This window comes from Monodelphis domestica, chromosome 2 (assembly GCF_027887165.1).
Source record: "Monodelphis domestica isolate mMonDom1 chromosome 2, mMonDom1.pri, whole genome shotgun sequence".
In the NCBI taxonomy this organism is placed as follows: domain Eukaryota; kingdom Metazoa; phylum Chordata; class Mammalia; order Didelphimorphia; family Didelphidae; genus Monodelphis; species Monodelphis domestica.
In genome coordinates, this window is record NC_077228.1 from 421,909,359 (window position 1) to 421,932,745 (window position 23,387).

The 23,387-nt window shown below is 35.1% G+C and overlaps 1 protein-coding gene across 7 annotated transcripts in view; it reads left to right on the forward strand.

Moving 5' to 3' along the window:
- Positions 1-23,387, forward strand: part of PHACTR2 (phosphatase and actin regulator 2) — a 283,035-nt gene that overhangs the window by 190,709 nt on the left and 68,939 nt on the right. For 3 of the 7 annotated variants that reach the window (XM_007484658.3, XM_056818885.1, XM_007484657.3), the window contains 3 exons: positions 3,017-3,097; positions 12,038-12,196; positions 18,958-19,191. In XM_007484658.3, coding sequence (XP_007484720.2) covers positions 3,017-3,097; positions 12,038-12,196; positions 18,958-19,191 — 474 coding nt within the window. The remainder of the gene's footprint in view (positions 1-3,016; positions 3,098-12,037; positions 12,197-18,957; positions 19,192-23,387) is intronic. The other 4 variants (XM_056818888.1, XM_056818887.1, XM_056818886.1 and 1 more) reach the window with 2 other exon arrangements.

The window sequence follows — 23,387 nt, forward strand, 5'->3', positions numbered from 1 at the left end:
CAAAACAAAAAACTGGAAGTGTTCCAAGATCTTATATTGCTTTTTTTAAGGGAAAGAAGAGAAGGTTTTTTAGAGGGCCAAAGGCAGAAAGCTACTTATTGAATGGTCCTAATTCATTCTTGGACTCTTTATAAAAACCCTTACCTTCTGTCTTAAAAATCAATACTAAGTATTGGTTCCAAGGTGGAATAGTGGTAAGGGCTAGGCAATAGGAGTTGTGTCTTGCCCAGGGGTCACACAGTCTAGGAAGTGTCTGAGGCCAGATTTGAACCGAGGATTTCCCATCTTCAGACCTGGTTCTCTATCTGCTGAGCCACCTCATTCTTTGATCTTAAAGGAGGCAAAAATTCTCTTTCATTTTGGGCAAAGAAAAGACATGATGTCTAGAGTCTTACTCATGGATAGAGAAGAGTATGTGCCAATTCATATCAGTGTTTAATCGTTTTTGTTCATTTAGAACAGTGCCTTTAGTTTATAGTCACAGGAAGTAATGACCTCTGGTCCTAAAGAGCCAACTTGGCTTAGAACTTCTAGACATGTTTCAGTTAGAACCTTTAGGGAGCCCTGTAATGTCTTTCCCCATATGATCTCTGTTAAGCCTGTGCACTTAATGAGCTTATTTGAACTGACAATTAAAGGAGGGACCAATGTAGTTTTTAAAAACAACTCCCAAATCCTAGCAACCAGTGTATTATAATTCTCTTTACCCTTTTACAGATAAATTATGAGCCATTTTCCAAATCTGACTCTGGCACATGGATTCAGAGTCTTCCCCTTGACTAGGGTTGGAAGGAACTAATGGCAGCCTTTTAACCAGCAGCATCATTTCTCAGTAAAATGCTTGTGAAACAAGACATATAGATAGAAAAAAACAATTGGCAGCTAGAAATTACTAACATTGAAACCCATATTTGGATAGGAGTTATCACTTGAAAATGTTTTTTGCCCCCTGGGTATCTCGGCTTTGATTATCTCTATAAACTCTTCCTGCCAGGGAGTGCTCTTACAAGTATATTTACTGAGAAGAGAAGGCAATAGATAGATCCAGACATATCCATTATACATGCCTGCCACATGGTAATCACAGCTGAATAGTATTCTTCCCTAGCTTTGAGAGATTTATTTCAAAGAACCACAATTAATAACATGAGAAACATTCCCTGACAAACGTCCAAACAGCCAGCCTCTGACGCAGCTGACAGAGCCCTACAGAGCACAAAGTATTCTTGGAGTCACTGTACTCTTCATCACCTCAAGAGTATATGAACTAGGGGGGCAGCTAGGTGGCTCAGTAGTAACCTGGAGGCCCTGGGTTCAATTAGGACCTCAAGACACTTCCTAGCATCACTTAACACCAATTCCCTAGCCCTTACCACTCCTCTGCCTTGGAACCATACATGGTTCCAAGATGGAAGGTAAGGGTTTAAAAAAAAAAAGCATATGGACTAAAAGTATTCTTTTGTGATGGGGTGCTTTCTTCAGATAGAGAGTTCTGAGATCTGATTTGGAGGCAGGACCTGAGTGATGAATTTAGATTGAAATATAGAACTCCTCGGATCTAAGAGAGATCCACATTGAACATACCATTCTTCAGTTTATTTCCTGCATGAATTTTTCTCAGGTATTAGCAATATATGTCCTGTTTCACAACATGATGAACAGGGAAATATGTATTATGTAATAATAAATGTTTACCTTTTATCATATTACCTGCCTGCTTGGAGAGGGCTGGAGGGATGTGAAGGGTTGTTTAAAAATAAATAGAATAAGATAGATTTGGGGGACATAGTTAATGTGAGAATTTGTTTCTCTTGGATAAGCATATTTATTATGATTTATTACATGTTTATAACAAGACATGTGAATTATTACTGTTATGTTACATATTATATTATGTCATATATGGAAATGAATAAAAATACATGTTAACTTTTTAAAAAGAGAGAGGTCCTGTATTATGAGGGCCTTAGGGAACAGTTGTATAGGGCTCAGAGTCTACAACAGATGAAGAATGGAAATCTGGCTCTTCAATTGTTCTCTTGAGCTTCATAAATGCACCTGCCTCAGTCACATTGGATACTACCTCCCACATTCTCAAGCTGTCCATTAGCTCCCTGTATCCCCTCAGGGCCAATCATGGTCACACAGAAGCAGCGAAGTCCCCAGCATCTCCTCATATATATAACAAATTTCTACATCTACAGTAAAAGCAAGGAGCAAATTATTCTTTTGGAAATAAATGCTCTTTCTGGGATTGGGGAGGAATGGGAGAGAAGGAGACAATTTGGATCATATAATTTCAGGAAAACTTATGTAGAACTTTGTTATTGCTTATAATTGGTAAAATAAAACATCTTTTTAATTCAAAAAAGAAATATATGCCCTCTGCTATATTGGGGGTCAGATTTTGGGTGCTGATCTAGGAATTAATTGTAGATACTCTTCCATCGGTGTCTATGTATTTGATTTCATGATTTGTCTGGACTCATATAAAACCATCTTCTAGAAAGTATGTAAGAGAAGATGCTAGGAAAACTCTCCCTCTTCCAGGTTACTAGATGAACTTTGTTCAGGTGAGTATTTTTAGGATTATATATGTTTCCAAATTATTTTAATGTTTGGGTTTATTGTAAGTGATTTGTACAAAAGTATAATCCCTATATACTGTATACACATAGTCTCTACTATGTCATTAGGCAAGGAGAAGTTTTACAATGATCATTTTTCATATCCATAGGAAAAAAAGAATGACTTTGTTCATATTCTTTCCCCAATGTGTTTCTAAAACAAAAAGGACTGATTCCACTCTTGAGACAAAAGAATATTGGGCTGGAGCAGTGTCCTCATTCCAGCTATATCAGTAAATCATAAATAGATCTCTCTGGGTGACAGGAAATAAATACAAAGTGTGAACCTCTGTGTAAACAGATATGCTTTTGGGGTCCCTATTCAGTGTTCTTAATTATTTTAACTCATTAATGACTCATTTCTTAACTGTGCTTATTCTTTTTATAAGTGTTAGAAAGGAAGATATCCACAAGACAAAGTAGAGAGGAGCTGATAAGAAGGGGAGTGCTTAAGGAATTGCCTGATCAAGGTGAGGAATTAACACCATAAATTAAAAGTAATGTCATCCTGAACTTCTTTGATGCTTTCTTTCATTTCTGTGAATATTATGTCTACTTTAGTCACAGCCAACAAAAGAAACAGGGGCTCCATCAATCAATCAGTTGGTCAGTCAGTAAACTTTTGTTAATTGCCTGCTATGGACCAGGCACAGTGTTAAGCACTAGGATTACAAAAAGAGGACTCTTGCTTCAACCAATCCCACCTGAATAATCTAGGAAACAAAAGTTCATGAGACCTATGAAACTCCAGACCGAACATGTGGTCATCATATTTTAGTCTAAACTTAAGAGAGCTGCAAAGCTCTCCCTCGAGTGGGAGAGGTACACACAGGGGACCAAGTTTCCTTTAACTTCTTCCATCTTCTTCCTGAACTGACTCTAACAGTCTACAGGAAGCCGACTCAATGGTTTGGAATATTGAGTCTCATTTAGCTCAATTGTTTCTTCTAGCTACCAGACAGGTAAAGGAACAAACAGTTCCCTCTTGTCCTGTTGTACGTGCATGTAACCTAAATTCTCTGTTCCAGACAAATCAATAAGGCTTGAGCCATCAGGGAAACAAACTTTTAACTGCTCAGTTAAATTGTTTTCTTCTCTTTTGTTTTCTAAACTTATTTTCCCAAATCTCTTTTCTCTTGATGCAATTGATTCTCAGTTGAGAGATTCTTTTCTCTTATCCTTCCATAAACATTTGTCATTTCCAAGTGCTTTTCCCTATTTCTTTACTTAAAAGCCTTTTATTCGTATTAGCTCTCACTATTGCTATTATTCTAATCACTTCCTTATTCTTTCCAACAAGAGGACTCTTACTCATTAAATAGAAACTGAATCAAAAGTAGAAATTTTTGTTGTTACTTCTCTAAACAGACCATAATGAGCTTTACCTTCATTAAAGCCATGAGGAATTTTGCTGGTTTATCTAATCTCAATTTCTTCCTTGTTTCCTAGCCACTGCTATATTATATCCTTAGGAATGTACTTTATTAAAGAAGGATTATTATTTGTTTTGAATGTTTCATGATAATAGTATTCCTTCATCTATTAAACATAAGCCATTGGAGGTGCTTACAGATTTTTTTTTCTGAGAAGCCACTTGAACAGGGATGATGTGACCTTTTTAAGGTCCTACTGATCAATAATCATAATTCTAAGGAAGAGCCAACTACTGGTTATATATTTTCAGGTCTTTTTTCAAAAGAGATTAGTTTGAATAAAATAATATTTTTTAGAGTTCTCACAACTAAGAATTGTTTTTTCATTTGAACATCTGTCTTGTCATAACTTTTGATAACTATTCTTGTGAATTAATTCACATCATCGCTGACTTCTTAGTATCTTTCAAGCTATGTTTTCTCCCATTATATCTTAATACCATCAGTTTGTCAGGGGCAAACCAAGCCATCCTGAAATAGTAAGGGTAGGAGGTGTTCCTCTACCATAAAAAAAAAATCATCCTTCACTAGACTGTAGTCAGAATGACTTTTGTGATCTTTTTGGAGGCGTTGAGAAAGGGGAGGTATTTTCAGAGCACAAATTAAGAATCCATTTTTTAATGTCAACTCTGAGCTATTAATTTTATCTGCAAAGTCAAAACATCTTCCCTTTGTGTCTTTTTTTTCATTTATAAGTCTCTAAAAGGAAGACAAAAATTAGGAAATTTACAGTTCAAAGAATATTTGTCTTCCTATATGAGTAAAGATTAGAAAGGCCAATTCTGTCTTTTTTGTCAGAAGAAGAGCAGATGAATGAGGAGAAAATTGACTTTTTTCAAAAACAATTTAAAATGGATAGGTTTAAAACTGATCAGTATACATTTGGTTTTTGTTCTTCTTTGGCTATATTAATACTTGCTTGATAGACTTAAGGCCTCTTGGATCATCTCATACTTATTTCTCAGGTTTTTTGTTTTTGTTTTTTGTTTTAACTTTTGCAGCTGAATATTAAAAACCACAAAGAGAATTACCTTAAAAATTCATAAACGTCTATTAGAATAGTCAGAAAAAGTGTGGAAGCTTACTTTAGACTTCTTTTCTGTGCATATACACTAAGGAATATATATTCAATAAAAGATTACCTCATTCCTTAGGGCTTCCTATGGTGACTGGAACAAACATCAGCCTTCCAGTTTTCAGCCAAGTGCTTGAGAAAGTAGTTTTCTGTCATCCCTCCAACAATAATTATCATGAGAGTTTCAGTCTGTTTTTAGATCTAGCCCAGAGACTGGAAACTGTTCTCTGTTTGGTTAATAACCTCTTCTTTTCTACTGATGAAGACTCATTCTCCTTACCTTGGTTTTCTTGACCTTCAGTAGCATTAGATATCATAAGAAGAGTTTGCCCTCCTATAGACCTTATGGGATGAACATTATAAAAAGTCCCCTTTGCTAAAATTGGTCTGCTTAGCTGCTATTTCTTTGTGCTTCAGCTTTGGAGTGCTTTAGAGAAAAATTCTTCTACCATCCCTAAGAAGTTTAGTTGTCAATCATCTCCCTTCAGAAATCTCTAAGTGGTCTCAGTCTCCTATCTTTAGTGCTTTTTTTTTTTCCTATTTAGCCTCAGCTTTTACATTGGGGACACAGGAATGATTTTTTGACCTCTATATTCCTCTTGTTTAATAAGTGCATCTCTTCTTCCCCCACTTCCACTCCTCATGCATGTGTCTAGAATCAGAAAGAAAAATAACCTCCATGGAAGAATGAATCTCTTCAAATGCCATAACTTCATGCTTAACTCTTTTTTAAAACATTATTCATGGCATGATATCAACATTTAACCTAAGCTTATACATGAGTTTAGAATTTTCAGTTTCCAATGGATACTAATCCTCTTCCAAGATTTGCCTTGTGATATTGTCAACCACTCAACCAATTCTTTTACTTTATTTTACTTGGAATTTCCTTTCTAATTGTTTTTGTCACCTCTTCAGATTGTAGCATATTTATTTAGAATACAGCTTTCCATTTTCTCAACCCCTCATTTTCCTGTATATGTAAAACCACATCAGTAATTCCTTCATTTCAAGTTCCAAAATTGCTTTCATTTTTTTGAAGGGTAGGAATTTAGTTTACATATTCTTATCATTTGTAAATAGCTTTTGTTTTCTAAGTTAAAAATAAACACTTTCACAAAACCCTACTCTAATGCCTCATTGTGGTATGGAACTGATCCTGGATTCTTAAAAGCTATGCCAGCTATACACAAGCTCTGTCAAGTTTGACCAGACTAGAAAGTCTGTGCTTTCTGAAAACCAGCCTACCAAGAGACAAAGAGTTCTTTCCTGGAAAATAATGAAGATTTGGAAAATAGTCTTCAGTTGAGTCTTTAGTCTTGTGTGACCTTCTGGTCTTTCCATAATGGCATTGGTGAAATAGCATAAAAAGGGAATAGAAGATACTAAGAACCACACAGTTCTTTGAACAGTTACAAACATTAGCAGTTGTTGGTTCTCTCAATGTACAATCTGTGTGCAATGACGAATAAATTGTCACACTCGACAGTCGTGATTTAAATGAGATGGAGAAGTTACATCTAAGTGAAAATTGGGCTTACAGATTCTACATAAGAGAAGTCAACAAAGGTGTTGGCAGAGTTGATTTTATTATGTTTCCCAAATTGACAGGAAACAATATTTCATGGGATACTTGGCTGTTGCCCATTTTGTAGTGCTTATGTTGAGTATAAAATAAATCATCATAAAGGTAATTCTAGCTTATACAATAATATTCAATACAATACAATACAAAAATAGAGAAATTTATATGAATAATTTGATAGGATATGTCAAACTTACACCTTGATATCAATATACACCTTGATATTTGGAAACCGGTGCAAGGTGGGCAGAGAACAATAAAAATTATGTTGGAAAATGATGTTTTGGACCAAAAAATGAGAGACCAAAGGCTTAATGCCTTCATATAATTTGAATAAGAAGGCTCAAGAAGGGAATCAGCTATATTTAAAAGCTGATCATTATTTGATTAGAAGTCAAAATCATACTAGACTTAAATAAAGGATATAAACATAGTCTGTTATAGCACTTCCAAATCAAATCATATAAGCAGTTGACTGAAAAAAATGGAAATAGGTAAAAATGAAAACTCTGACTCACTATTTCTTTCAAAAGTTTAATAAATGCAAACCATTTGCCACATGAGGAAGCCAGAAGGACTCAGAAACCACTTAAGTATAAGTTGATCCAAGAGGCCTTAAGTCTATCAAGCAAGTATCACCATAGCCAAGGGAGAAAACACAAATTATTGCCCAAATGTCAATTAAACAGGAAGCTCATCAAAATAGTATTTCATTAGTCATACCTGGGACAGATGCTTCAGGTGGCCATGTCAGTGATGACTTGTTAGATTATGGGGTGTAGATTCCCCCCCCCTTTTTTTTTGCTATTGCACTACACAAAGGATCCTTCCTTGCTTTTTCATTCCTTCTGAGCAGCAGAATTAAACAAGAGGAGATAAGACTGTTTTTTTTTTTTTATTGGCCTGTGTTTTCATTTATTCCAAACTGTGCCCCATTGTAAAGCCCATCTTTTTAACACTATTTTTTCTATTGTTGTATGACTGCAAATCCTAGAACCCTAAAATCTCTGAAGAATTAAAATTGTAGGAAACCCCAAAAAATAGACACATAGCAGATGACAGTAGGCTGTTGCATATTGCCAATGAAGAATTGCATAAAATATGTGACATATAAGACATTTTCTAGGATATCTATGAATGTGGAAGGATATGGGCTGGCTCCATAATAATAATAGTAAGTGATGGTAGTTTTTTAGCTGAGTGCTCTACTGGTATCTAAAAGTAAATATCTTTTCATTTCCTTGAGCCTTTTATGTCACATGTGCAAATGCCAATTTTCTTTGCCAAAACAAATTAAATTTTGCCCCCTTTTTTGTTTCTAAATTTGAATCCCAGTTATGTAATTCTATGAAAGAATCTGAATTATGCTTTGAATGTAAGATGTGTAAAATTCAATAAAGTTAAACTGTAAAATTGCTTCCACATATTTTTACCACTAACCCAAGGCAAAGAAAAAAGAAAAGTTCAATTTACTGTGCATAAATGAATTACTTTCTGGAGCTGCCTAGTCATACAGAGTGAAAACATTGTTTTGTAAGCCAATATAAATATATTTGAGGAATATTTTTCTCTTTCCCATTTGAAATGTTCATTTCTATGTCATTTATCTTGATCTTGGGGAAAGACACTTCACTGTATCTGCTTCATTAAGCAAAAGGATTCTAAGACTGAAACTTTATTCCTGCTTATATACTCTGATCACATTTTTTTAGTTTTTAACTTAAATTTTAGTCAATTTAAAGGCAATTATACTCTTTTAATTTGATTTTGAACCCCAGATCATTTATACTTTAAAGTTACATATCTGAATAATGAATGCTGCTTGATTTTGATTTTTTTCACTCATGGTATGATTCCTCATTATCAATTTCATTTTATCTGATAAAATCTCATTCCCATTTTTATCAAGAAGACCAATTAACATAACCATTTGAGACAAGATACTCTAATAAGTTAAATATGAAAGTTTAGGAATCAATCTCTGTTTCAGTAGAGATTATTTCTAATATCTCTAGGAGAAATTAAGTTTGAATAAACATAGCTATAATAGGTAATGCTCATTAGCTTTTTCACATTTACTCAATTAAAGTTATTAATAATTTCCTTTTAAAAGAGTCAATGTACTTTATAAAAGATGTTTTTTCCCAAAATTTGGAAGTTAGTCTTTCTAGCTGCTCTTCATTTATGTATTTTCTCCATTTCCAAGAAATATTGGGAGGAAACTGGGTTAATTAATTAAATCAGGGGATTTGGGTTCTCTTTTTCACTGTTTAACTGAAGTTTCAGCAAGAGCCCTTCCCGTCCTTCCTTCCTTCCTTCCTTCCTTCCTTCCTTCCTTCCTTCCTTCCTTCCTTCCTTCCTTCCTTCCTTCCTTCCTTCCTTCCTTCCTTCCTTCCTTCCTTCCTTCCTTCCTTCCTTCCTTCCTTCCTTCCTTCCTTCCTTCCTTCCTTCCTTCCTTCCTTCCTTCCTTCCTTCCTTCCTTCTTCCCTCTTTCCGTGTCTCTCTCTATCTTGCCCAAGCAAGAAATGCAGCAAATACTGTGGAGCTGATCCTCATCCGCATGAAAGCTCTGATCTATTCTGTTTCCTATCTAGGCCACTTTGCTTTTCCTTAGGCAACCTGGTTCCCCAGTTTCCCTCCCCACTCTCTGCTCCTGGATTTACTGCAGATATTTGATCAGCTTGAGCCCTACTACAACTCAGAACTCCAAAGCTCAAAGCAATCATTAGACTCATTTTCAAAGGCAACAATGGTTATAGGTGTGCACCACCACTACCAACTGGCATGGATTCTTAACCTTTTTTTGTGCCATTGATCCTTTTGGTATATGTACATATATGTGTATACACACACACATGCACACACACACACTATGGACATCTAGACCCTTTCTAAGAATGTTTTTCAATTCATAAAATAAGATACACAGGATTACAAGGGAAATAAATTATATTAAAACATAGTTCTTAAAAAATTTTTTTTAAGTTTCTACATCCAAAATCAGTAATCATTGTTGTGTTATCTTTTGAGCGAAATTTCTGAGATCCTTTGCTTTAAATTTCCTGGAGTTTCTTCTTCAGTGGCTGTTTTATAAGATTTGAATGGAGGGATATATATATATATATATATATATATATATATATATATATATATATATATATTTGTACAGAGCATTATCACAGCCAAATGAAACACTGAAATTTAGAAGTTCTTTCTCTTAATTTTTCTAACAGAATTAGAAGTAACAAAACATTAATTCATCTAAAATCAGATTCATTACATGAAATCTTTAGACTTAGAAAGAAGTAATGGCTACACGGATCATCTTGGTCTGTCTAGTTCACCATTGAAAAATGGTATTTGTAATAGTTGTGGAGTAGTATTTACCTTTGAACCAGAAAATGGTAGATTGGTGGTCTATTGTTTAGAACATATTCATGTGGAACAGAACTGCTTATTTTCTTTTTACAGCAGAAGAAATTCAAGCACATATAATATATGCAGTGAATAAATAATGAGATTCTATGACCCAAATTTTTTAACTTTAAAGTCAGGCTTTCTTTAACTGGAAAGGTGCTCATTCTTATAATTGGATCTACAGTTTTCATTTTCAATGGACATTAAAAATTCCCTGGATACACACAGATACATAGATACATGTGTACTCGGGTTTTTTTAATGGTTATATCTCTTTGTTGACCCTTTGGTTCCTGGGAACCAACAGTGCAGTTAACAAATCCAAGATCTATTCTCTTAATGGTATACATCCTTCAGATTATTCTCTGATACTCATGACTACTATTTTTCAGAACCTGTTCTAAGCAACTTACCCTTAATGTTTTTAATGCTAAAACTCTTTGAATGAAGAACTTGGATTATAGCTTGCCATTGTATGCTGGATAGTTCCTTTGGTTTTATCTGCATGCAAGTGAAAAGTTGATGATATCTACCTTGAATCTCTTTTTGTTCCATTTCAGCTCGTGAATTCTTTGTTTTTTAAGCTGTGGAATAACAGGCAGCTTTGATTAATTTTATTCTCTTTAAACCTACTAAGCTATTGAATTGAAGAAGACTTTTAGGCTTTCTAGTAATGTGCTATGCCAATAGAGCAATGTTCAGGAGTGCACTTTGAATTTTCATGTCACAGAGATATCAGTTTGGAATCAGACTCAATTTTTAAAAAAGAGATGGTTTTCCAACATTTCAATGAATAATAATAATAACATAAAAATTAACTCACTAATTTTTCTCTCAATCAGGGGTTTGTAATGGATGGTCATTTGGGTTTCTTTTTTTTTCAACACTTTGAAAAGTATATTTTCCATATAATTTGTTTCCTTTGTAATCCTATTAATTTAATTGTATTCATTTAATTTTAAATATTTAAACACATTCTGAGAAGATATTCATAGACTTCACCAGAATGCCAAAGGGTCTCCTGACATACAAAAGATTAAGAACCACTGCTTTCATTTATCTTGATTCTTGAAAAGATCCATTATTAATTGGTGTGATGACTCACCAGTGCAGATATGCAGACCATCTCTTTCCCTTATTCCTCTTTTTCTCCTTCACCTCTTCTTCCTTCTCTTTAATTGCTATAGACAAAAAAATGTTATGACTTGTTGACCACCTTTTTTTTGTCATGATTTCCTCTGTTCTTGGATAAATTATGCCATATTCCTGCCCCATTCTATACCTCTCCAGTTTGGTAGCAATTGTTACAGCTTGTAGTCAAATGGTATAGCCTTCAAGGATCCAGGGTTTCCTCCATACCACATTGAGATCCTGATGCAGGACTTTAGCTCATACAAATAACAATTATCTAGGTGTGCAAGGCAGTCAGAAAAAAGAATTCTAATAGACTGAAGAAAGCACTGTTGGAAAATGTTCATGTGTTCCCACTGATAATTTGTCTGATTACCATCTCTTCTTGCTGTTGATGTTATTTGCATCTGTGTTGTGTGTTTTAATGTTGTTTAAAATGTTTACTGCATTTTCCAGGTTATTGTTTTCATCCTTCCATTTCTGAGAGAAATAGTTTCATAAATGATAGACCTTAAAATGCCTAAACTTGAGGGATCCTACTTCTCCAAAAATGTATATAAATAGGATCTTTTCTAAGAGCTATGATTCTGTAGCCCTTCTTCTATTGCCTGAACTCTTTAGTAAAACCTAATAAAAGAGTAAAGATTTTTCTTTTTTAGAGAACTTTAAAATCCCCCAGTTCCTATAATATTATTCCAAGAACTGGAAAAGGTGAATTCTTAAGAAAGCTGTCAAGTCAGACAACTAGGTGTTTCTTTCCCCATTTTAGATGGAGATGTAACTGTAAACTTTGAAAATTCAAACGGGCACATGATATCCATCGGAGAGGAGGCCACCCAAGAGGAAAATATAGTAAAGTCTGAAGAAGGTAATGGCTCTTTGTCTGAAAAAGCAACATCTGTGGAAGAAAAAGCAGAAGATAAGAAAGGTAAACTGAAAAGAAACTCAAGTCCTTTTTCTTCAGTACTGCTCAACATTGGGCACTGAATCTTAGGTTATCAGTATTGCTCTAAAGTCAGTAATTGTTCTTGAAGCAAGAGCTGACAAATACCTAAATAATTAGGGAGGCAATAAATAGAGTTTAATTAAGAGGATAGAACATAAAGAACTTCCGTACACAGTTCCATATATTTCCAAATCAAATGATAACCTGTTCAGACAAAGTTCAGAATAATTTCTTTTCTTTAACCAGAATTAGCATACTGGGAATGATATCCTCAAAATACAACCTGATTTGGGGCAATGTTTGCTGCTATTTATGACCTTCATTCTGGAAAATAATTTTTTCAGAAATTTTGAAATCATTACCTGAAGAGGTATTTGTATCACAAGCCTTTTAAGAATGGTCTGCCTACAGGTGTTGGCACTTGGGGCTACATAATTTGATGCCAGAAAAATGAAATATTTATATAGCACTTATAACATCCATAAGGCACCTGTTCTCTCCCTTTTCAGTAATTGCAGTCTCTGTTGTTTCTACCATTCTCTGATCTGCTGATCTGAAAAAGAAATCTAGTGGGTGAAGCTTTGTTGTGAGCCTAAGTGAATCTTGACTGCTTGGCACAGGACCACCTCAGGAACAACAGATTGCCTTTAATTCTGGAAGGCCTACCAGCCTTCTTCAAATTATTCTCTGGGGTTTAAATGGCAGCAATACACCAAATGAGACCTGGGCCAGAGTTGCTCTATAGCATTCTCACGAACTGAGCCCCTAGGATGTCAACTACTTCACTCCAATGCCTGCTACTGCAGCCCTTGGTTCTCTTTGTGTTCTTCCAAATATATCTTCTAAAAGATGAGATAAAAAGGGCAAAAGAAGCCAGAAATGGTATCTAGCTCTAAAGCCCTAAAAAAAAAAAATCTTAACCGAATAAACTCTTCTCAAAATAGATTTTCCAAAACAAAAGTAATTTTGGGAAGTCTTTGACTATTCCTTATCTAAGTCTACACTCCCTCTTTAAAACATAGAGGAAGGGTCTGTGACTTTTTTGAAAATGAATTATTTTGTTTCACCCTCATGTATCAAGGATAGTGTTCTTAGCCCATCTTAGATAATCTTAGGGACAGAATGGAAGACTTCGGTTTTAGTGATAAAAGGACAGTGGAACACAGATAGGAGGAAAAAAAGGTCTAAGGTAGACAGTTGATAGAATTCTCCCATCTGAAATGTGTAGCAGCATTTTTTAAAGTCTAATTGTCGTGTGCTACCAAATTGTTACACTTCAAATCCATCTGTGACTTGTCTACTGATAGATAATTTTCACATTCGTGAAGCATTTCCTTCATTACATAACAATGTCATTTTTAATGTTTACAGGGTTATTGTGTGGTGTCAGTAGTCCAACTGGCTTGTCTTCAAAGGAAGTTTTTCCTTTATCTCAACATAATGAAAAGTTGCTGACAGCATTGTGTAAATTAGATTTCTGCTGCTTTGACAACTGGGAAAAAAACAAAAACCCAAAACGGATGCTTACTCTTCATAAGTAGCCAGAAGGATGTTGGACTATTTCTTATACCTCTGCTTAGAAATTGCACCCTTAACTTGGTTAATTCATTCACAAGGAGTTGGGATCCTGAATAAGTTGTTCAACTGAAAAAAGAATATGAGGGAGGTGGCAGGAAGGAGGCTTAATGGATTGAGAGTCAGCCCTAAAGATGGGAAGTTCTGGGTTCAAATATGAACTCAGACATTTCCTAGCTGTATGGCCCAAGGCAAGCCACTTTAATCCCCATTATCTTACCTCTCTTCTGCCTTGGAACCAATACACAGTATTGATTCTAAGATGGAAAGTAAGGCTTAAAAAAAGAATATTAGTGATGTTATTTTTATACTTTGGTGAGTTGTACTTTTAAAAAAACACCTCCAAATGGTGTTAATTTACTCCAAGTTTTGGTGCATCCAATGTTTTGGGCTTCTTTTTTAGTCTAAGCAAAGTTTCTCTAGAATCTGATTTGGTTTTCTGCTAATAAATGTATTAGATTTACTCCACTATGTTTTGTGCTTTTAAAGCCCTGGATATAATATATACCTAAGGTTCTTCATGGATAGATGTGTTTCTGTGTGTGAGTGTATGTGTGTGTATACATATATAAAGTTTTGTATATGTATACACACACATATCTTAATTGAAATATTTAAAGCATCCCTGTCTAGTGGGAAAAGAAGGAGCATTCATTGTAGGTAAAACTGGATGGATTGTTTGCACTGCCTTCTGGGTGCAATGATAGTCACTTGGAGGCTTTTAAACCACATCAATCTCTTTCCCATATAACTCTTTTGTATTTCTAATTTCCATGTTGGAACATTTAATTATGCTGGAGAATCACTGGAGCAGCAGTTCTTAAAATCTTTTTTTGTAATGGATCCCTTCTGTAGTCTGGTGAAACTTATAGGCTCAGAAAAAAAATTTTAAACAAAAAAATAAAATATATGGGATTTTATATAATGTATTGAAATATATAATTTGTCATAACTAAGTTATACAAATGTCACTTACTTTAATTATATACATTTTATAAATATAAGATATAATATACAAATATATAAAAATAATTTTCCACAAATATAACATGTAAATTTATATAAAATACAAGGGAAAGCAATTATGCTGAAATACAGGTATCTAAAAAAATCAAATTCCTATGCCCCAGGTTAAGAAAGTTATTCTATGCTATCCACCTTCTGAGGAAGAATTGTTAGAGTTAGAATGCAGATCAAAGTATACAATTTTCCACATTCATTTTTTATGGTTTTATTGTGAGGTTTTAGTTTTATATGAATATTTTCTTATAACACTGACCAATATGGAATGTTTTGCATAACCCAGATCTAATTGATCAAGGAGAGAAGGGGAGAGAAAGGAGGGAGAGGGGCAATTTGGACCTTATAATTTTGGAAAACACATTAAGTATTATTATCTCTAATTAGGAAAATAAAATACCTTTTAAAAATTAAATTAAGGGGGCAGATGAGTGGCTCAGTAGATTGAGAGTCAGGTCTAGAGATGGGAGGTCCTAGGTTCAAATGTGGTCTCAGACACTTCCCAGCTGTGTGACCCCAGGCAAGTCACTTAACCCCCATTGCCTAACCCTTACTGCTCTTCTGCCTTGAAGCAGATACACAATATTGACTCCAAGATGGAAGGTAACGGTTTTAAGGGAAAAAAAATTAAATTAAAATTTTAAAAAAGGAAAATTATTCTATAGACTTATCTAGGCAGATATTGGTCCTGTAGCTCATTTGGTTTAAGATGATGGCAAGCAAGGACTCTAGAGTTACATAACTTTGATTGCCACTGGCTTAATTTCTATAGATTATTAGTCTACCATTTTTTCAGCATATTCACTTTAAATTTGTTTTTAAATAAAGAAAAAATTGTTATTCAGCTACAAATTGAGATTTGTTCTTACATATCTGGAAAATGAAAAAAATTACTTCTCTAGATATCTTGATATTTTGAAGGAAAAGTATCAGCATGGAAAAGGGGAAAATTTGATTTCCATATACATTGCTGAGAAGTATTAGTGGCTGAAACTGCAGGTTGTGGAACCCTAATGCTTTATGTTAAAATGATGAAATTTCAGAATATCAGTGTTTGTGTTGTCACTGGATCTGGTGACTATAGAATAAGACAACAAGCTTTTAATGTATTTATTTTCATAAAGAAGATTGATTTTTCTCTTTATGCCAATAGACAACTCTTTAGCCATTTGACAGTATTCTCTGGATACTCACTCTTGTCTAGTAAATTTGTATCTTGCCTCAGACCATTCTATCCTTTGCTGAGATATGCAACAAATAGAAAATTGGCCCTTTTCCTCTTGGAAAAAAAAAAAGAACATTACACATGCAAAAATACTTAAGGACAATGAGAGTGCCAATATAAACATACAAATGAATGCCGTATAAGCTGAGCAGATAATGTGTGGTGACCCACTGTAAAAAAGTAAAATCCCAGACTTCACTTCTGCTGAGCCTATGGGGACTCTTGACATTGGCAAACAGAGGGTAGCTTGTTTATTTCTTTCCCAGTGGGGATTGTGATTCCCAGTTGCCAAAGAGCAAGTGGTCTCCTTGTTCCCAAACTACGAAGTCTGCTTTCTTGAGGATGTGACGTTAAAGAAACAGCCTCTGGCTCTGAGGGGAGAGATCCCACAGTGAGATTCCATGAGGGGAAAGATCAAGGCTTAGATACATAATATATGTTACGAAAGAGGATTTGGTTGCCTCCATTTCAGCATTAAGCCTGTGTGCTGTTCAGCATCATGACTGTCATCAGTAACAAAAGTTTGGTTAATGCTTGGCACAACCCAAGCACTGTGTGAGGCACTGCCCTTGGCAGCATGGATACAGGGACATATTTGACACAGGCTCTACTATGTCCCATGCACTGAGCCACGTACTAGAGATACAGGAATAAAAATAAAGCAATTTATGTACACAAGGGTAAATATAAATTATATACAAGAAAGAAGTGGAGGAAAAGAGAACTAACAGCTATCTAGTCTAAGAGCTACGATATGTACATAGAAAGACAATAATTTCAACTTACCTAAATATTCCCACATAGACAAGTCTATGCAACAAGTATTAGAATAGTTTAAAGGAAGGAATAATCACCATGCACTGTTGCAGTCAGTGACAACCCTATTCCCTTTTTTTTTTTGAGCAAGTTAAATCTTTTAATCCCAGCACCTGAGTTCAACAAAGACCCAAGGCTCTCTTCTAATTTATTTAGACCCCAATTCCAAAACTGGGAAACTAACATGTAAAGCAAAGATGAAGTTTTTCAGAGTCTAAAATCACCTTTCCTTTAAAAATAAAAGTTGTTCTGTTGTTAATCTGTGCTAGATTTCTTTGAATCTGGCTTGGAAACCCAACAAGCATTAACTGAGCATCTACTGTTTCCAGAACACTCTACTGGGCTTTTGTGTGAATGGAGTGGCTAAATGGCTGGGGTGAAGAGGCAGGAATGGGAAGTGGTGCCAAAGAAATAACAATCATCATTCCCATTATTGAGCTCCCTAACCTAGTTAAAGAACATGAATTCCCACATCACATTGAACAAGATATGTACTTTAAACAAAAATCTGTTTATTAAAAAAATATTTTCTAGTCGTAACAGTAATTGAAAGTCAGAGGCAGTGAAGGCATTGTGTTCTATCCACATGCTATTCTTATATTTCATTGCAAAGTAAATCTTATTTCACTCTCTGGTTTTAACTCTTAACACATTTTAATATTATAAACAGTTAATGCTAAGGAAAAACCTAATGAGTAACCCAAAAGCAGTTTGAAGAGTTCATTTGCAAGGATTCCTTTATCAGCACCAAAAGGCCAATTTTTCTTTTCCACTTAGATTCCATCAATGCATTTCTAAGGGTTGTTATTTTTAAGTCTTGTCTCTTTTTGTATGTGCTTCTTGCTCTACCATCATCCCCAAGAAGTCTTACAGTGCAAAACAAGCAAATTTAGAGTCCAAGTTCTCCATTATTGTGCCTAAGCACTTTCTAAAAAAGCCAGAGGAGGTTATTCTGAAACTAGGGGGCAGGGGAAGCCTGGCATGCCAGCGGCGTGTGTGGAAGACCCACAAGTCAAGAGCTGTTTATCCTTAACTGCACAGTGCCAAATCTAATATAGGCTATGGAGTCTGCCTTTGCTTAGGGAGTTATGATTTTTGACACTGTTCTTGGTACTGGAGACCACAATGAGACTACAGAAAATCATTTTTAGGTAAATTTGGCCATTGTTCTCCCCAGCAGATGGAAATGTCTTAGAAGAAAGTTCTTGGTGGTATAAGCAAGAGAAGTGTGATTCAAAGGACAGTAGTGTCACAAGCTGTAATAAGAAGGGCCATTGCTGCTCCTGTAGAGTCCTTATTCTCAATTACCATCCTATGGGCTAACCAGCAGGACTGTGCTAGTATTACAAATAATTCTCAAATCTATATGCACACCAAGTATTGTCATTTTTATTTCATAGAAGTCCAACAAAATATGCTCTATGCACAATGGATTTTGTATCCATGGTTGTGTATTAGTACTGTTTTCTTTTATCTCGTAGGAAAAATAAATATTTTCAGGATTTTTTAAATGAAATATGAGCTCTTTATTGTAGCTATTTGTCATTAATATGTTCTTTCTCAACCAATATTGACAGCATAACAATTTTCATGTGGCAACTAGTAGAATATTTTGGTGACAAAAGAAGAGGTCTTCATCCTACAAACAGTTGAGAACCACTGGTCTGTAGTACATTTATCATCCATCAAGGTGTACCTTTAATTTTTATTGTTCAAAAAAATTCAAATAATTTGAATCTGAATGTGAAATCCTCCCAGAGTCACTGCTACTCTGTGTGGTACAGAGTTTAGTTTAGACATAATCTTAGTGTAGTTTATATTCATCTTCACAGTAACCTAATGAGGGGAATTTGGTAAGTAGCTGGTTTTCCTACCGCCATTTTATCCAGGGAGAAATGGAAGCACCCAAGGAATGAACCACAATTTCCTTTGTCCTCCAAGTCTTTGCTCTTGTCCCATACATTTCCTGTTATAGAAAAAAAAAATACCTCTTTCTGGCTCCCAAAGGCCAAATAACACCATCTAGCTGCCATCATCTGTCTTGTTCATTGTTTTTATGTGATCTGTGTCTGTATCAGTCGGCTTCTGTTCACTTTCTCATTTGTAGAGAACCCCGAAAACCACTCTGAAACACCGGCACACCCAGTTCCAGCTCCTCCTAAGCCCAAGCCTAAACCTAAACCTAAAAAACCAGCTGCACCTCCAAAGGGGGCCGCTGCTTTACAGGCAAGCCACAAAGGTGATGAAGCACCACCCAATAAAAAAACCACCAAGGCTCCTGGTAAGCAGCCCCCCATCCCACCTCCAAAGCCAACAAGCCGAGGGGTAAATCGAGAGGTCGGTGAGTACTGCCCCTTTTTCGGTGTGGATGGTGTATATGCATGCCTGGCTCTCAGGAGGATCTTGGGTTCTTGGCCTTGGGTCTGGCACCAATTGTCTCCTTTAAAAGAAGTGGACTGGTAAATTTAAGCAAAATGATAGTGAATCTCATTTTCATGCACAAAGCAATAAATTTGTTATTTTCTTGAAATTGAAATGGTCTTTCTTCAGGCTGGTAGATGTAACCTTATATAAGCTTATTACTTCAGTTTGCTTAATTGCCAGTCCCTTACACTGAAATTCTGAGCTAGAAGGTATGTGGTTTGCTTGTCTTTTCTTTGAAAATATTTTCATTTCTTCCATGAAAACATGACACTCACAGTGTTATCTTATTATTTTCAATGTCTAAAAATAACAACAATTAAAATCCCCATGATATACAAGCCCTCTCTGTGCTATTTTTTAACTTCTGTATAATTCAAATGCCCTCATTTAAAGCCAGGCAAGTGGAAAAGCTAGGTGGCTAAGTGAGCTGAGAGCCAAGTTTAGAGACAAGTAGGAAGTGCTGAATTCAAATCTGGCCACAGGCACTTCCTAGCTTGTGACCCTGGGCAAGTCCCTTAATTCCTATTGCCTTACCCTTAGGTTCTTCTGCCTTGGAACCAATACAAAGTATTGATTCTAAGATAGAAGTTAAGGATTTAAAAATAAAAAATAAAACCATGTAAGTCCATATTAGTGTTTGTTACTTGCTATCTTCCCTAATTTATATATTTTTTAAATGTATTCAAGGTATTCTAGTAACTTCAAAGGATCTATATACAATACTACTTTTCTTCCCAGGAGAAAAAACTTTGCCATTCCTTATGCAGCTATTAGGTTTTGGATATAAACAGTCAAAACATTTACATTTGGCTATAAGTTGCCTGTGAATATTTTAGTTTAGTATAATGAACTTCATGTTCCCAGTACTTTCCTTGAAGTACAGATGGGCAAGGTAAAGCCCACATCCTTCTTTTTAAAAAAATTCAGTATATATATTATCCAGCCTTTAGAGAAAATAACTCTTTAATCATGAAAATCAAAATATACCATATGCTTCATCATACAGTTTATTCCTTAAAGATACTAGAAATATGTTTAACTATTGGCTTCTTACATTGGAATGATCAGGGTGGTTTTTTTCCCCCATTTCTCATAATTATAATGCTTACACCTAGGAAAACGCTTTGGATCCCTGAGTACTGCTTATACAAGTGGATGATCCCTTTTCTTTGTGTTTTTTATCTGTTTGCCTCTATCTTTCTCTGATGCTTCTGTGTTTCCCTATTTCTCTCCCATCTGTATCCTTGCATACCTCCCCATCCCTGTGACTTGTCTCATTCTCTTCTAATAAACTTTAAGGGGAAATATCTCAATTTGGCTTATCCAACAGGCTTAGGAATCATTGTAGGCTTCTGGAACCTTCAAGGTATGAAGACAGTACCCATGGTTTTGTGTGTATTTCCCAGAATGATTTACCAAACCTGGTGGCAATATTTGAAGTAAGATGGATGGCTTGCCAAGAGGATCTCAAACTTTAGTTTTCTCACTGTCTGTTATGAAAACAGTGCACAGTCCCATTCCATTCCTTTTTTTCCTCTGTAAAACTTCCCTTTCTCCCATCTCAGAAGAAAGGATTTATATAAAGAAATTCTTCAGTGTTAATATTGTGGGCGTCATGTTTAAACTACTTAACCAAAAAATTTAAGTTGTGTTGAGATTCTAAATTTGTACATATATACTAATTCTGCCATTTACCTTCTACTCTCCCCCCCCCCACACCCCATTTTAAGAACAGTCTGTGAATAATTAGCAATCTCCCTGCAAAAAGCTGGTGTTTTATCGAAGGGAAAAGATATTTGCTTTCATGAAATTTTCAGCCTAGCTGATAAAGAATAGAGATTTTGAGTTATTCTTAATATCTGACTTCAGAACTTGTTTATAGTTTCAAGATGGCATCCCTGGGGGAATAAGTACTCTAGTCATTTGGGTCCTTGGTATTAAAAGTGACATCTGGTCTTTTGATGTGAATAAGCGTGTGGTTATCCCAGGAGTGATAACAGAGATGTCATCTGAAGTTTTATTAAAGCAAACCAACAGGACAACCTCAGGGACTGTCCTCAATTTTTGAAGAGTTCTTAATGCAAGGCTATTTCAGGTTCTTCAGGTGTTTCACTTGTACCATCTTCAGTCTTGACAAAATCATTTTTATTTTGGAGGAGTGGGAGTTGGGAGTAATGGGTAACCCTCTAGAAAATGTAGTTGAATACAGGCTTCTGCTTTTCCATCAGGCACCTTTGTTATCTTGTGTACCTAGCTTGAGACACGAAGAAGGCGATGAGAATTGTTCAGGGTGACATCTTTCTTTAATGTAGATCTTGTGGGTTTCCAAATTATCTGCTTAGTTCCACCATTAAGCATTGAAGGCAAAAATCTTCCTTAGGTTTTGTATTACTCTCAGAATTGTACAACTTTAGCAGCAGCTGGAGTATTCCTGAGAGAACTATTTTCTTTTTTTTTTCCTTCATCACTACTTGCTGATGGTTAACTGGACCAACATGACTTTTCCTATTTCACAGTAAGGAAAGTAAAACATGTCTTTTTTAATTCCCATTTTACCAATTTGAAATCTGTCATAATTTGAACCATATTGGGATGATCTTGTCTTTATACTGCTTAGAAAGAAAGAGTTTTCTAAGCAAATGAATACTGCAAAGATTGTCTAGGGTCATGTTTTATCTCCTTAAAAAAGTTTTTTATAGTAAATTGGAAATATCTGGGTAAAAAAACTACCTTAATTTGTGATGTTTTGCAGTTTTATTGCCTTGATAAAATTTTATTTTGGGAGGCAGCATGTAGGTGGTTCAGTGAATTGAGGGCCAGGCCTAGAGAAGAGAGGTCCTGGGTTCAAATTTGACTTCAGACATTTCCTAGCTTCATGACTCTGGATAAGTCACTCAACCCTCATTGCCTATTCCTCTTCTGCTTTGGAACAAATATGTAGTATTGATTCAAAGCTAGAAGGTAAAGGTGTTTGCTTGTTTTTTTATTATGGGAAAACACTTTGTAAGTGCTAAAATATGATGTAAGTAAAATATTGATGCTAATTGCATATCAATCTTATTTTATCATTAAAACAACCTCAATCTACTTTTTTTTAAGATGTAAAAGGGTTGAGGAGAGCATTATTTATGGTATAAATCTGAGAGTAATAAAACATCAATAATATTTTCTATGATCCAACTTTCTCAACAGTTTGCACTAGAGTTCCCCTACAAGGATGTCTGTCATGAAATTGTCTCAGAAAATAAAAGGAGTTTTGGTTTTGCTTTTCATTCTGATAGTTTCCACAATTTTTTGTAGTAATAGCCAACATTTATATAGCATTCTAGGATTGCTGAGCACTTTTTTAAATCCTCACAATAGCCCTAAGAAGTTGGTATTATTATTAGCCCCATTTTTACAGATGGAGAAAATGAGGCAAACAGAAGTTAAGTGACCTTCCCAGTAGTAAATATCTGAGGAAGGTTTGAACTAGACTAGTACTGTATCCACTTGAGCACCTAAATGCCTATACTAATTTAGAACAAGTGAGTTCCTACTAAATGGCGTGGAGAATGCTCACCTATTGAGTCCCTATGCATACAGGCAAAGTCAGATGATATTCTAATATATTAGTATTTATTTTTAGGAACAACTACAAGAATGTAAAGTTGCAGCAGAAGAGATTTGTGGGAATAATTTATAGATCATGTGGATTTTAAGGCACAAATGTATTATTCAAGGAACTGATGGAGTTCAATATAGAAAGAAAAGTCCAATTTTTCTAGGAATAGTTCATGGAAATCTGTTTTGATGCATGGAGGGGAAATAAGACACATTCCTAATGTAATTTTAACCATTATTATCTATATTACTAAATAATCTGTTTTGGAAAAGAATAATTTTGAATTTTGGAAAAGAATAATAATAAAAGCAAGATTTCCTAGAAGACATGAAAATGGAAGGAGGAATAATTTGTGGAGATGGAATTAACTCTTCCCTGCCCATTTTTAGATTTAATCACCAAAAGTGTATATACCCCACTTATACCTAAGTGGGTACAATAGTGGATTTATAGCATCTGGTGATTAAATATAAAAATGGGCAAGGGAGAGTTAATCTCATCTATACAAG